This window comes from Thamnophis sirtalis, unplaced genomic scaffold, assembly GCF_051295495.1.
Source record: "Thamnophis sirtalis isolate CommonGarterSnake01/CBP01778 unplaced genomic scaffold, rThaSir2_p1.2 scaffold_7, whole genome shotgun sequence".
Lineage (NCBI taxonomy): Eukaryota > Metazoa > Chordata > Lepidosauria > Squamata > Natricidae > Thamnophis > Thamnophis sirtalis.
The window spans coordinates 48345503-48361229 of record NW_028261387.1 but is presented as its reverse complement, the minus strand read 5'-3'; the positions used below and the strand labels follow the sequence as shown (position 1 = coordinate 48361229).

At 39.5% G+C, this 15727-nt stretch overlaps 2 protein-coding genes and 1 long non-coding RNA gene across 3 annotated transcripts in view; 2 read left to right on the top strand and 1 right to left on the bottom strand.

Moving 5' to 3' along the window:
• Positions 1-5525, top strand: RPS10 (ribosomal protein S10). Its single transcript, XM_087719936.1, has 6 exons — positions 1-68; positions 954-1103; positions 2327-2498; positions 4089-4166; positions 4540-4595; positions 5376-5525. Exons 2-6 carry the CDS (start codon positions 954-956, stop codon positions 5415-5417), a joined length of 498 nt encoding a protein of 165 aa, XP_087576062.1. The 5' UTR covers positions 1-68; the 3' UTR covers positions 5418-5525.
• A 6418-nt stretch (positions 5526-11943) lies between these two features.
• LOC148044643 (uncharacterized) lies at positions 11944-14871 on the bottom strand. Its single transcript, XR_015697314.1, has 2 exons — positions 14734-14871; positions 11944-14057 (listed from the first exon to the last, which is right to left on the bottom strand). It is a non-coding gene; the product is annotated as an uncharacterized LOC148044643 (long non-coding RNA).
• Positions 14745-15727, top strand: part of NUDT3 (nudix hydrolase 3) — a 44035-nt gene continuing 43052 nt past the window's right edge. Inside the window, exon 1 of the mRNA XM_014062988.2 lies at positions 14745-15342. Coding sequence (XP_013918463.1) covers positions 15244-15342 — 99 coding nt within the window. The 5' untranslated portion in view covers positions 14745-15243. The remainder of the gene's footprint in view (positions 15343-15727) is intronic.

Below are 15727 nucleotides of genomic sequence, written 5' to 3'. Positions count from 1 at the left end.
GAGGCAGGAAGAGATCGTATTGCGCATGCTCTTTCTTTTCCAGCTTTCGTCCTGAGAGTGCCGCCACGGTAAGGCCTGACTCTTATTAGTCTATCCGCCGTGCATCGTCCGCATCCTACGTTTGCACTGACCGGTACCCTTCCTTGGCGCTCTTAGGCACCCTGTTGTTTATTTTCGTTGAACTCGAATTGGTCGGGGAGAATCGAGGCTCGAGAAAAAAAGGTGGAATTGGGATGCGCCGTTTGGAAGGCGGGCTCTTTATTAATCCAGGCCGTGTCTTCTGGAGAGAGAACGTGGGAACGTTGTGGGGCTCTAGCAATACAGTTCGTCCCCTGCATCGCAACTTTTTTTTTCTTTTTTGGAACATACTGTAGGCCTATCTGCAGTTTGTGTGGTCCTGTTTGCGTGGAGGTTTTTCCCACCCGGAATGATTAAAAGCTATGAATAAAGATGAAAACTTCACTAGAGGCCAACTATAAAGAGAATTGATCCCTATGCGAGTGTATGCTGGAGTTTATAAAAGATACATGTTATTATGCCTGATGTTTTGTGGTGAATAGAAACTGCCAAGCATTTCTAGTTTCATTGAAACTTCCATCCATGTCCCATCCTCTAGTTATTGCTACTTGTTGGGAGAAAAATAGGTCTCCGTGTTGGTGATTTGAAATGTAATTATTTCTGCTTCCGGTTAAAACATGGGACATAACGGGGGTCTTCCTGAGACTAATCCAGTCACAGCAGATTATACTGGCCACTGGTCAAATAATCTTAAACTAATGGTGGTCTTCCTCTGAAGTTTAACTTTGTAATGGTTGGGATACACAAGTATGTACTTTACCTTTCAGGTTTTTGGCACAGCAATAAGTTAACCTGTGTGGTGTTTCTTGACAACTATTGCTACTTTGAACTGGAAAAGAGACTGCAGGTGACAACAAAATCTTTATTTCCCACAGATGTTGATGCCTAAGAAAAATCGTATTGCAATCTATGAACTCCTTTTTAAGGAGGGTGTGATGGTGGCCAAGAAAGATGTCCACATGCCTAAGCATCCAGAACTAGCAGACAAAAATGTGCCCAACCTCCATGTCATGAAAGCAATGCAGGTAAATGCTTAGAGAGGGCTGAAAGCCCTATGAAGCGGTATATAAGTCTACTGCTATTGCTATTGCTTATCTTACCAGCCAGTTAAACTGATCTTTGAATTGCCTTGGTGGCACAATTGTTTAGATTACACCAACACTTTTCAATATACTAGTCCAAACCTTTCTGCCCTTGCAAACCCCTCTTGTTTCCACTATGGCCATACAGTGGTACATATATTCTCTTTTGCTCTTTAAACTGTTTTGGAGTAGCTCATAAGTTTCATAAACTCCCCACTTTATTGGCCTTTCCATCTGTCTTATATTTGTTTTGCTGTTGTCATTCTCTTTATGGCCAAACCAATGCAATATATTTATTTTGTACTGGAATTCACTTTTGTATTGATCACATTCACATTCGTTCAGCACTCAGTCTTTCTTGATCATATCTTGTCTATTTTACCACACATACATCTTAATTCAATTTATTTATATATTTTTTCTAACATACCTAGTTCTTCCTTCTACATAGCAAAGTGGGCACAATTATACTCTTAACATGTAGCCATTTTCACTTTTTTTGGACAAACATTCCTTGCTGCAGACTACAGAAACCACTTTTCTGCCAATACTAGTTCCTTGAAATTTCTCCTATTTTCCTATTGTGTTCTTCAATATGTTTAGGCATTCTTGCATTGTATAGTTTACCTTGGCAGGATCTCAGCTACCAGTATAGCATTATTTACGTACTAAAGTGTGCATAAGTTCATATCCTTAACCATCCTTCAATAAATACCTGTGAATACCTGTCATTGCCACAGGCATTTAGTCTACATCTTTCATTTTAAGAAATAAAAGTTAATAATAGGGCATGGCTTTTATATTTAAGTAGCACTGTAGAAATAATTCCAGGAGGTACAATACTGTCTTAATCTTCCATGGCAAGCTGATCCTGAGAAAACTTCTGAAGTGGGATTTTAAAAATGCAAACATTATACTCTTTTCTGTTGTTAGCTCTGGTTGGGATTAAGAACAGACCTTAGGTTTGAAAAAGTTGCACTTTGTGAAGTAGCAGTATTTTTCTAATTCTTAAATATATAGAGAAGAAAGAAAGTATTACCTGTTTATAATTTTGCAGGATGTATAGAAGCATGGTTGAACAGTTCAGGACAGAAACTTAGTTGGGTTTAATTGTGTCTTTGAAACATTATTCTTTTCTGCAACAAGTAATTGGTGTGTCTTCCTAGTCCTTGAAATCTCGTGGCTACGTGAAGGAACAGTTTGCCTGGAGGCATTTTTATTGGTATTTGACCAATGAGGGCATTCAGTACCTGCGGGATTATCTCCATCTACCACCTGAAATTGTGCCTGCCACTTTGCGTCGCAGCCGTCCTGAAACAGGCAGACCCAGGCCCAAAGGTGAGTTTTGCTTTGGAAATTTAGAATTTCACTTTGATAATTTGATTTATTAGTGAAATTTTGATTTCTTCTCTGGATTTGGTATTTATTGCCAAGAAAAGAAATATTTTGGAAGGGTCCTTTAATTTTACTTAACTATTTATGTTGCATGTCTTAAGAGTTCAAAACATATAATAACAAATCATTAATTTAAAATATTCTTTAATGCATTAAGTTGTAAAATAGTTGACAAAAATTTAAATGATCCTTGAGATCTATTTCCCAAACAAAAATACAAATGCTTACACTACACATTCAGTAAAGAGAGTATTGGATTTAACCTATATATATTTCTGTACAATTTCATGCATCTCTCTCTCTCTCTCTCTCTCTCTCTCTCTCTCTCTCTCTCTCTCTCTCTCTCTCTCTCTCTCTCTCTCTCTGTCTCTCTCTCTCTGTCTCTCTGTCTCTCTCTCTCTCTCTCCCTCCCTCCCTCCCTCCCCCTCCCTCCCTCCCTCCCTCTCTCATACATGCGCGCGCACACATAGACTTTATTTAATGACCATTTTGCAGGAACCAATTGCAGTTGCTACATGAGGATTACCTGTAGTACCAAACTTTTTGGTGCTGATCATAGTGCTAATCTTTGCTTTAGAAAGAAAGTAGCATGTGTTTATTGCATTAGTGTAATAATGCTCTCTTGTCTAGAATGTTTCTGGTTTTGATTATGTTGACATACATTGACAACCAAGCTTTGTATTCCCTGGCTCTAAATTTTTTAAAATTAGTTCATTAGGGAAAATACTAAAATTCACTTTTTCGAAGAACTGTCCATGATCATTAATTCTAGCAACACACATGAACAGTATTTTTTTAAATGTAAAATATTTGTATATCAGTGATACTTTCAATTAATGTTTAGGGTAGGTAGGTAAGTGTTTGTCTATCCTATTTCAGTTGTGTACTGCTTCAGTTTCAAAAGACTCATGAACTATTAATAATTGTGAACAGAGTACAGTGCATATAATTTTTTTTCAGGTTTTTGTATTATAGCCACTTGTTTTAAGTAATCTCACTTTGAATAGCTTTTGGGCAACTTAAAATAATGATCAATAAGGTTGATGTGAGGAGAAAATAACTGCCTAGAATCATTATATTTGCACTTTGTTCAAGTGAATCATATGTATGTATGTATGTATATGTATGTATGTATGTATGTATGTATGTATGTATGTATGTATATATATATATATATATATATATATATATATATATATTTCTATGAAAGATGTAGATAAAATATTTGCATCTAACTGATTAATTAATCAATCAATTAATCAAACAATTGATATCATACCTTTTAAAATCTCTCTTCAAAAGTAATGAATCTAGTGTCATTATAAATACAAGCTGAATCATAATTCAACCAACCCCCCACCCAAGCAGGAGACTCTATACCATTTCTGGACTGCCATTTGTCAGAAATGGTATAGGTAGGGTCCTGTTTGGATTAGATGATCTTACAAGGTCCCATACAACTCTGTTAATCTGATTCTGATAATTTTGCAATTTCAGACTAAATTGTGAGGTTTTTCATTTTTATTTTTTTAGGTTTAGAGGGTGAACGTCCAGCTCGTCTTACACGAGGAGAAGCTGATAGGGATACCTATAGAAGAAGCGCAGCTCCTCGTAAGTATTAACTTCATTGCTGAACTGAAGAGTTAACTAGCTTTTGCCATTGTTTTCATGTTCCGTAGTATAGGCCATGAACTTTTTCAAAAGGAAGAATTGTCCTGTTCTGTTGTGCTTTGGAAATATTTTGCGCTTAGAAGGACAGTGTTATTATGGAAAACAGTTTTCATCCAAGCTTTGTTGTTCTTAACAAACAGGGAAAGGAATGCTTGCTAGGTTAGGAACATATACTGACTTCAGCAATAAAATTGCATAATTGACTATAAGTTGTACCTGGACTTCTAGTATCCTAATAAATTTTAGGCATATCTACATATAAATAGAAATCTTCATATACCACATTCTTACCTTAATATTTTTTTGCTATCAGCTGGTGCAGACAAAAAGGCAGAAGCTGGTGCTGGGTCAGCTACTGAATTTCAATTTGTAAGTATGACATATTTTACTGTGTTTAATGCATGCTAAAAATATGCTGTAGTTTAAATATAAAAGTGAAAGAACAGCATGCCATGATGACTAGGTAATTCAAAATCCTATCAAGCATTAATCATGAGAATGTAGCTGTGTTCATCTTCGTTAGAGGAAACATCTTGTTGTATGAAAAATATTACTGTTTGGTTTAATAGAATTTAGAGTATCATCTGTACAGGTAGAAAGGGCCAAATATTAATTGCCAGTAAGTGTAAAATATTGTTTTGTGTGTTTGGCTTGTTTCAGCTATGATAATGTGGTATACCTAGGGAGCTTCATTCATCATACAAATAATGGCAACTAAATAGATGAAATATTTACTAATAAAGAATTGCTTCTTTTTATTTGTGAGCTATGGTTCTCTTTAGATGCCTTCTTTTCCCAAGCATAATATGAAGGCTACCTGGAGTTTTAGTAAGTTTAATTTAGCTAGTTATTGACCAAGTTGCACCATGATTGAAATACTTGAGATTCAAAGGAAATATTTTTGAGTATTTGAGCTATGACATATTTTGCTCCTGTCCTTTAGTTTTTCTACTTGGGGTATTAACTTAAGAATCTTTTTGTCCAAATGCCCTATAGCTTGAATGATGGCATCACTACCCTACTTAAACGTTACTCACTACCCTACTTTACTGCGTTCCTAGTTATTTTTAAGTTCTGTCAACTCTTTTTTTCTTTGACTCATGAGGTAATTGTGTAACAAACTTGTAATGTTTTCTTTTTAATTTACAGAGAGGTGGATTTGGACGTGGGCGTGGTCAACCCCCTCAGTAGAAAACTGTTGCTGTTATTTGCATCTTGTGTATAATAAAAAGGTGAAAAAAATCACTGCATACTTGAATCATTTCATTAACATGCTGAAATGTGGATGCATTTATAAGCTGCAAGGTTCTAATTCTTGATTTCATATGTGGGAGTTATACCCCAAACGTGGATTTACAGGGAATGTTGGCTATTTTAAAGGTACATTCCAAATTTTCATGGGTGCAAAGGTCTCCAATTTGATTAAGACTTTGTAGGAGCCATTATTTCCCGATCTTACTAACCTAGCCATATAGCACCAGTCCTGATATTGTCATTATCTTTGCTGAAATATAGTGTACAAATTAACAAATTCTGTGTATAATTTATTCTGATCCTGAATGTGGGTTTCCTTGACTCATTTCATTGGGGTTTTGATTTATGTTATTGTTTCAGTATGTTGCAGCATCTTTCATCCCATGAACCCAAGATGGCCCACATGAAGGTTGGTCTCAGCTAGGTTTATTCTTAGAACAGTAATCAGGGTGAAGTGAGATGGGCTTAAGAAAGTGTGTGATTAGTCTAAAGTCATTCAGTTAGCTCTATAGTTAAGTGAGGGTGTCAAACCCTAAAGCCCAGCGTTTGCCATACTAGGGCAGGGTGGAGCACTGGTGAATGGGGGTGTTGGAGAGCTGGAAACTGCAGCGATGGAGCACTGGTGATGGGTGCAGGAGAGGCTGCAGCAGCAGTGTGCCAAACGATTGCCAGGGACCAGCTGGTCAATGGAGGGCAAGCCGAAGATCAGCTGTGCAGCAGGGAGGCATGGTGACGCAAGGCAAACAGCCTGCTGAGATTCGGAACTCCTGGTGATGACCAGCTGTTCCAGGTCAAGGAATGTCTGGGCGATATCCCGCTGGCCAGGCCAATGCATAGCTGACAATTGGGCCAGGCCAGTGCTGGCGGAAGGACATGGCTTGCCTAAATAAAACACGCTGGGAGGTGAACGCTCGCAGTGCTGACTTTGCATTTTTGCTGTTTTGCTGCTGCTAGAACTGTATGTGCCAGAGTCTGGCTAAATAAAGCCAGTTAGCCTCCAAGTGAGTGGCAACTTAATACTGGTATAGGTCGAGCTCGGACCTTTGAGAGAGGGTTTAAACCTGGTCCCAGTCACAAAACTGAATAACTACACTTTTCCTGTTCTAGGTCTTAACTGTTGAAAATGGAACGTTTGGGAACGATCTCTGATACGCAATTCTAGCTGTTAATCATAACTGTGTCATAGTTCACTATTCGTTTTACCAGTAGACCGTTGAAAAATTTCTGCCTAGTGTTCAATAATAATGATGTTAATACTGGAATTTATATATACGTTGTGCTTAATGGCTTCTTATGTCCAGATGAAGCATGTGGCTGGACTTACAGTCTCTTGCAGGTGATATGGAGATTTAGGTGGTTTATGATACAGTATGGACATAAACACTTTATTTTGTATACAAACATACATACATATATTGGACTTCAGGTGATGATTATGATGACAAAGCATCAACAGTTCTAGAAATATCCCATGTAGCTATTCATTTCCCCTCCCAGAAGAATAGTTGTGATATCCTTGGTTAATTAATGCATAACCTATTCATATACATTTTTAGTCAACACTAGAATAAGATAAATGGTGTTTATTTTTTTGAAAAATGAAAATATAGGTTCCAGGCTTGATACAAAATTTGTCTTGCAGAGTTGTTCAGAGCTTGGTGTTAATTGTTTGGCCTGATGATTTTTACTTTTCTATATAGTTAGTCCTTGACTTACAACAGTTCATTTAGTGACCGTTCAAAGTTACATTATTGAAAAAAGTGACACGACCGTTTTTCACACACATGAAAATTGCAGTATCCCCATGGTCACATAATCAAAATTCAGATGCTTGGCAACTGACTCATGATGGCTGCAGTGTCCAGGGATCATGTGATCACCTTTTGTGACCTAACAAGCAAAGTCAATGGGGAAACTAGATTCATTTAACTGTTACTAACTTACCAACTGCAGTGATTCACTTAACAATTGTATCAAGAAAAGTCGTACAATTCTGGGTCCAATTGTGATCGTAAGTTGAAGACTACCTGTATTACTGGGAAATAGAGATGGGAACCGACCTAAAGTTCTTTTGTAAAATATTTGTGGGTACTTTTTTTCAATTTCTTCAAAATCAGCCAAAAGCACTAAATTGGGTATTGTTACCCAAAATAGTTCACTCCATTTTGTTTCTAATAATTGTTATTTCTGACTTAAGGAATTCCTAGATATTCGAAACAATTAGCAAATCCAATCTCGGCTTCAGTTTCATAATTTTTATCAGTCAGTACCTTGAGACAGTTTGGTGTGGTTAAGATGTTAGGCTAAAAACTGGGGAACTGTTCTATTCTATCTTGGACATGAAGCCAGCTGGGTGACCTTGGGACACACTGCAGGGACTAGCTATGTAGGCAGTTGCCAAGAATCAACATTGACTGATGGCACAGCAAAAAAAAAGCTGAGCTGAGTGCGACTCAGAGTCATCCAATGAATTTCAGTGGTTGACGAGGAAGCTTAAACTTGAATCTCCTCATTGCTGTACCTATACTTTTAAGCAGCGCTGCATTGGCTCTTAGTTTACAAGATATTTTATAAATTTGAGTCACTGGAGAGGATCATTGTAGGATTTCTGTGGCTTCTGGAGAAATGTCATTGTCATGAGCATACACACCAAAAGGTTGGATGCTGAAATAAGTTCCTGGAATTGATTTTAACCTAAAAATAACTGCTGAATGCTTATAATCTATATGCTACCAAAACTCCCATCACGACCTTTGAGTGAAAGTGCAGCATAGGGCAACAACTTTTGAACCAAGGTACCCCAAATAAGCTTACAGTACAGCATGCCTCCAAATCTGGGACCCATGATTCCCAAGAGAGTGAAATTTGGGGAAGTTGTGACAGCTTCAGTTCTGGCTGCTACTGCAGTCACATGATCTTCCCTTTCAATTTTCCATGGTATTTTCCAGCCAGTCTTGCAATCAATCATTCCCTCCCCCATCCAGCAGCAACCACTTAACCTGTTTGCTGGGAAGGGATATTTCTGATGCCCCCTGGCAGATTCCTACAAGGAAACAGATGAGGAAGCTGGCAGGAAGTCAAAAGTTGCTCTTGTTCCCACTCCTCCTTTGTCCTCCCTAGGTCATGGTTGTGAGTTTAGGTAAATAAATACAGTCCTCAACTTACAACAGTTCATTTAGTGACAGTTTGAAGTTACAACAGCACTGAAAAAAGGGACTTGTGGCCATTTTTCATAATGGCCATAGTAATATCCCCATGGTCATGTGATTTACACTGGATACTTAACAATTGACTCATTGACAATTGCAGTGCCCCAGGGTCATTTGACCCCTTTTGCAGCCTTCTGACAAAGTCAACGGGAGAGCCAGATTCACTTAACAATTGTGTTACTAATTTAAGAACAGTGATTCACTTAACTGGTGAGAAAAATCATAAAATGGGGCATAACTCAACAAATTTATCACGTAACATAAATTTTGGGCTCAATTGCAGTCGTAAGTTGAGGTCTACCTGTACTTCTATGACTCAACAGGGCATGGGTGGTCTAATGTCTTTTGCAGCTTAACCACTTTTTTTTCCTAATCGTTGTGATTATGAATGGCTAAATAATAAGCTTGCATGTTGTATCAGAATATGGTATCATAAAGAATACATTGCCTAGTCACAAAACATGATGATGCCTGAGTGGGAGTTAAGTATTGCAAAACTTGACAGCATTCTCCTAACAAGATTAATTTAGTACAGGTAGTCCTCAACTTACAACCATAATTGGGGCCAGCATTTCTGTTGCAAAACAAGATGGTGGTTAAGTAAGTCATACCCAATTTTACAACCTTTTCTTCTTGTTTGTATTGTTAAGTAAATTACTGCAGCTGTTAAGGAATCCAGCTTCCTTCATCGACTTTGCTTGTTGGAAACTATCTGGGAAGGTTGCAAATGGTGATCACATGATCCCGGGATGCTGGAACCATTGTATATGCATGCTGGTCTCCAAGGGCCCAAATTTAGGTCATGTGGCCATGGGGATACTGCTATGATTGTAAGTGTGATCGTTGGTAGTCACCTTTTTCAATGCTATTGTAACTTCGAACTGCCAGTAAATGAACGATTATAAATCAAAAACTACAACTGTTATAGTAATTTTTAGACAATTATTCAATTACAGGTAGTCCTAGTTTAATGACTACAATTGGGATCTTCAACTCAGTTGTTAGAGGAAGCATCTGTCAAATGAAACCTTATGTTTCAGCTTTCGATTTATAGACCTGCAAAGATAGTAAACGCAAGAATTGGTTGTTAAGTGACTTTTTCATCATTTACATGATTGAATGGTCGCTAAATGCAGTGCTAAAGGAGAGCTACCTGTATATATTAACTACCTGAATACTACCTGTATTCAGATACAGTATCAACATTTGTCTGTTTTCTGACATAATTGCTAACAGTTGTTTTGGACAGATGGATTTTTCCTTTGATGGTGTATTGATTTCTTTGGGCTAGTTAGGTATATATTGAATCACTGAATCTAATGTTAAAACAGCAGCTCTATTTTTAATAGTATTAAGTAAATACTGTTATTTATATATTCATATATATTATTCATGATTCCAATAGAAAATATTTTTATTTGCTATTCAAATGGAATAACGCTTATTCACAAGAAATTGGATTATCAATTCTGTATCTTCAAGTAAAGCTTCATTATTGTACTTTTGCCTGTATGTTGTTATCTCTGTTTCCTCCTAAATAATATACAGCACTGGAAATATCCTGCTAATTTTGGAAAAGAATCTCAGTTTGTACAATCCATTTCGGAAATGATATTTCAGCCTTCTCTGGACATCTAGGCAGAAATAAGCTAGAAATGCAATTCACAGCTGGCAACTCATGGGTAACAAGCAAATGATTTATTTCCAGCAGCACAATTTTCTCAATTGAAGATATAATCGGAAGTCAGAGGCCACCGAGAGACAAACTGAATTTTTACCCTTCCATGCCCCATTTTAAATAATTTATACACTTTGAGGTTGAATTTTGGCATTTGGAACAGATTTTCAAATCTGGTATTTTTAAGCATGAAAATGAAAGTTTTAAATCTCAGAAATTTCCTATTCCTATCCCACTTTCAAATCTTGAAGGAGATAACTTTCCATACTACTTGTAATCAAGGAAAGAGGGTGAATTACTTACCCCTAAATTAATGAAGTATAACCTGAGTATATTTTTACTTATCCAAACAAAGAATATTTTAGTGTTATTTCTTTGATATTGGGGCTGGTAAAAAATATTTAAAAAGCAAATTATGAAAAAAATGGATTCAAAATAAATGCCAGATTTATGAATCCATACTTGGCTTAGTTGGAATTCTTTCCCCAAATTCTTTGCACTTTCTTTGTCACCTCCAGCAAGCAGAATCCTTTCAATTTTTTTAATTTTTCTTTCATGAATTTCAAGCGCACATCTCATTTTTCCCCTTTTTATAATTTTCCTAATTTGTCCAATGGTTCTTGGCAGCATTGATTTTTTTTGATAGAAAAGAAAATGTGGTCCATGGAAGCACAATAAAGATGGTGAGGAACTTAGAAGCTAAATTCTGATGGTTTTAAGAACTGGGTACATTTATGCTAAAGATAAAAAGCTAAGTGGAGACACAGTAACAGTTGTACACTGGTTGTGTATTTATCCTCTAGTGTCCCTGGATGGGACAGGAGCCGTTGAATGGAAATCTTTAGAGGGAGACCCAAACTTGAAAATTTTCCATCTGAGAGAGCTATTCAAGAGCAGAATAGTCTGCCTCCTGAGTTCTAGGTGCTCCATAAATTAGATTTTTGAATGTGTGACAACCATTTATATGGGATGGTATGAGGATTCCTGCCATGAACAGGTGTAAGTACTAATCTTGAAGGCCTCTTTTGAGACAGAGTTTGTTTAAAAATAATAAATGCAGCATGGTTAGTTCAGGACCCTTAACAGTGATTCACTGCTGATATTTTGTAATAGTTTAGTACATGGGTGTCAAACTCGATTGTGTCACGGCCAGATCATGACGTATCATGTTTTTGCCTTTGCGGAGCTGGGGTGGGCGTAGCCTGACATGATGTATCTGGCCTGCGGGCCACCAGTTCGCCTGGTCTAGTACAATTTAGGCCCATAATGGGAAACAAACTGTTTATACTATGGAAATTCCTCTGTGATAGAACTGTTTGGATATATTTTCTTATACAGAATAAAAAAGAGAGAGTAGAGATGTATTTTGAAAAAAACACACAATTAAATACAACACTGGATTTATATGTAAAATTTCAGAGATTCTTTTTCCATCTTCTCCCATTAAACATACTCCTCGATTGAGCATATGTGTTTGTACATGGGGTAGTTAGCATTGTGCACATGGCAACAGCATAAACTCTGTAGAATTCTAATGTGATTCTATTTTTACTACAAAAGCAATTACTCAAAACTGTTTTGTAGTTCACCCACATTTATTTTCAAATAAATAGAGGTGTGCAGGCAATTAAAATTATATGCCAATTCAACAATTTGTCATATCATGTGAAACATGTTTGAAGCCAGTATGTTTCATGTTTGGAATTGAAATTCCAATACTAACCCTAACCCTAGACCTTGATTCTTGAACTCAGCTCAGCTGACAATAATGTATTGTATTTTACAATTTTTAAAAATTAGATCCCAACAAGTGTTCATGCAACTTTCACAGCATGCCCACCATATACTTAAAAAAAACCATACAAGTATGGCAATACTTTTCCACTCTTTATTATGTCTGTAGATAACCACCTGGCAGCCCCATTTAGTGTGACCCGAACCCTTTTAGATAAAAGATTTGGAAGTTCAAATACAAGGTCATGCAGCTGAATTTACAGAGCATCTATTGGATAAAATTGCTTAAATGTATTCACCAGTCTTGACACCAGTTGAGATGCCCAGGGACCAGTCTTTCCCTATTATCTGGGAACAGTTTGAATAGAGTCGGCCTGAATGTGAATTCAACCATCTGCTCATTAAATCCACGTTCTTCCTGGCTAGTTAAGGCTGCCTGGGGATGACATGTACCATAGTTAGATTTTAGCACTGGTGAACTCTTCCTTGAGAGAGGAAAATATTCTGCCCCTTAAGGAGGCATTAGTTTGCCCCCTCCTCAAGAAGTCATTGCTACACCCTAACATATTGGATAATTTTCATCCAATAACCAATCTCTCTTTTGGTAGTTGTGAATAGGGTGGTCACACAAAGTCTTCAGTTGGTAAATTGGATTATCTGGACGCTTAGGTCAGGATTCAAGCCTGGGCATTAGAAGGAAAATGACATTGGTTGGACATTTGGATGATTTCTGGCATGAGCGGGATAGGAATAGTCCAGCCATCCTGGTTCTTCTTGATATCTCACTGGCATTCAATACCATCAAACACGGTATCTTTTGAGATTAGCTGTATGGGGAGGAGTGGGCAGTATTAATGTTCTTGTTCGCTTCCTTTCTATGGGACCAATACCAGTCAGTGTTAATTGAGTGTGAGAGTTCTCACTCTTGACCCCTATTATGTGGAGTCCTGTAGGGGTTGGTACTGTTTCCACTCCTGTTTAACATCTATATAAAGCTGTTGGGTGAACATGTGGCAGTTGTGGCTAGAAGACCTTTGTCCAGATCCGTGTTGTGCTCCAACTGCATCCATTCTTGGATCATGATACTCTACTCATATTTATTTATGCCTTGGTCACCTCCTGAATGGACTACTGTAATGTGATCTACATGGAACTTGCCAGTTAAGCTTCCAGGTATTTGAGTATCTAGAAGCTTAACTGGTGCAAAATATGGTGGCAATTATGCATGCCCCTAGGATTGCTCAAATTATACCTCTGCAACATGAATTGCATTGGTTACGTTTGCTTCCAGATTCAATTCAAGATGCAGGATTCCACCTTTAAACCCCTAGATAGTATGGGATCAGTGACTACCTTTTCCTGGTTATATCTACCCATCCTATGAGGTCTAGCAGGAGAAACATGTTATGGGTTCCATCTGACAGGACCAGAATATGATCTTTCCTGCCACAGCATCTATCCTCTGGAACGTTTTTGAGGTAAGATTTGTCCCCACCTTACTGACCTATTAATCTCTTAAAACATGGTTTTTCCAGCAGCCTTGGAGACTCTGAAAAGAGCGAGGTTACAAACTGTTATATTGTGTATATGGGATTGGTTTAGTGACAAATCAGACCAATCAGAACTGAAGACGCTTCTCGGATGAGAAGCCAAACATTTTCAAGGTCTAGTTATCTTTTGGTCAGATAAGGCTTCTTTCTCACTAAGTAAAATACTAGTTCTCATTAAATTTTGATACAATAAACTATCACAGATTACAGGTTAATAAAACAACAGCTATACATGTTATTCATAGTGCTAGTCAGGAGGCAAGTTGCCTTGCAGTCAACTTTACAGGGCAGAGGTTAACTTTGTTGCTGAGGAAACAGGCTTTTCTTTTCTTTTGGCAGACATCTTGTGTTTAGAGCCCATTCCTGTCAACTCTGAAGGAAGTTTTCTTTCTCTTATTCCTGTCACCTGAGAAAGAAAAGCAGCTTATGTCAAGGAAGGAGAAAGGCCATATGTTTTGGTGGGGGGGGGGGCAGTCGAGGCAACTTTTTAAATAAAGGAACTAATTCCCCTTATGCAGACATGCCGCCCTATCAATGATATTCATCATGATCGGTCCACTTGCTTCAGAATATCCTTAAGGTAAAAGAGATGAAAGACGAACATGGTGGGGCATTGTACATAATGAGTGACAAAATTTCACAGCTTTAATGCTCGGAAAATATGATTTCCCACGAAAGCTAACAGATTAAGTCATTGGCCGAAATACGAAGTACACATTTCTTTGAGAGTAACTGCAAATGCGCCATTCCCGTTTTTTCCTTGTCATCCTAGAGGAGACACCCTTTATTCTGTCCATCTGAAGCCGTCTTACCCCTCCCTTCTCTTTATCGAAGCTTGCAACAAGACTTCTTTCTTTCTACGCTTTTGGCGTGCCGCTGCTCCCACAAGATGGGCATTGTTTCCTCTCACTGTACGCGATTTGCGCAGCCCGGCGATTAAGCCCGAGGCCGTGAGCAAAACGCTACGCCAGACGTCTCGCTTACAGTACTGTGGCTTTCGTATACGGTGATAGCGTAAGAGTGCGACGGCAGCGGAGCACATACGGTACCCCTCCCCGTGTTCTCGACACTCTTTGACTTACAGTAGTGCGGCTGGGCTCAAGCCTCGCGTTGGGAGACGCTCTCTGCAACGGGTGTCCGAAGCGGAAAGGGGCGAGTGATTCCCAATCTTCGGTTACGCTGCTTGCGTAGTATGCGCCGAAGAAGAAATCCCGGGCAGCGCTTTTCTCCACCCGCTGCCTCTGCGCCGTTGACGTAGTATGCCCCAAGATGGCGCCGCGGTCGTCGTCGTTGGCGGCGGTGGCCGAAACGCTGGCAGAAGCTGCGGTCCTAGCCCTGGAGCAGCAGAGAGCGGGAACAAGGCGGCGGGTGGACGGCGACAGTATTTGTAGCAAGTAGCGGTGCAGAGGGGGCTTCCCCTCCTTTTCGGCTGTTGTGTGAGGAGGCAGAGACTCTCTGGGATAGCGGGTCCTCCGCCCCCTTCAGGCAGGGAGACCCTCCAACCTAACCCGCGTGCGGAGCCGACACCCTTTTCTCGGATCATCTCGCTGCTGCCTCCCTAGTGGGCCTCCCCACCCTTTCCCCGACCGGAGATGATGAAGCTCAAGTCCAACCAGACTCGAACCTACGACGGGGACGGGTACAAGAAACGGGCGGCTTGCCTCTGCTTCCGCAACGAGAGCGAGGAGGAGGTCGGTGAGCCGCGCGCTTGTAGGAGGGCTAGGTTGGAAAAAGGGGAGAGCCGGAGGAAAGAAACGGCCGGGGTGCTGCCAAACCGAGGTGGGGGTGGGGGCGGAGAAGAGGCGGGCAGCGCTGGTTTCGGGCAGGAACGGGACGCCCGACATGAAGGGGAGGGAGGGAGAGAGGAGAGGTGTGACGAATTGGAGGGCTCTGAAGGGGGAGAAATGGGGGGGCGGAGACGCTGGGTGGTACTCGACTGAGGATGGGGAGAGGGGCGGGGCTTGGGAGGGTGGCTGCTCCCGAAGAATTAGTCGGCCCGAACGGGAAGCGAGGCTGGGAATGGTCCCCCGGTGCCCCTGCGGCCCGAGTTCACTAGTGGCTCCCATTTCCCCGTCT

What these genes read in the sequence shown, in the direction of transcription:
- RPS10 (XM_087719936.1), top strand. Translation starts at nt 954, where the DNA reads ATGTTGATGCCTAAGAAAAATCGTATTGCAATCTATGAACTCCTTTTT. An exon ending in TAGAAGAAGCGCAGCTCCTC is followed by an intron (nt 4,167 to 4,539) that starts GTAAGTATTAAC and finishes TTTTGCTATCAG; the next exon opens with CTGGTGCAGACAAAAAGGCA. An exon ending in CAGCTACTGAATTTCAATTT is followed by an intron (nt 4,596 to 5,375) that starts GTAAGTATGACA and finishes TTTAATTTACAG; the next exon opens with AGAGGTGGATTTGGACGTGG.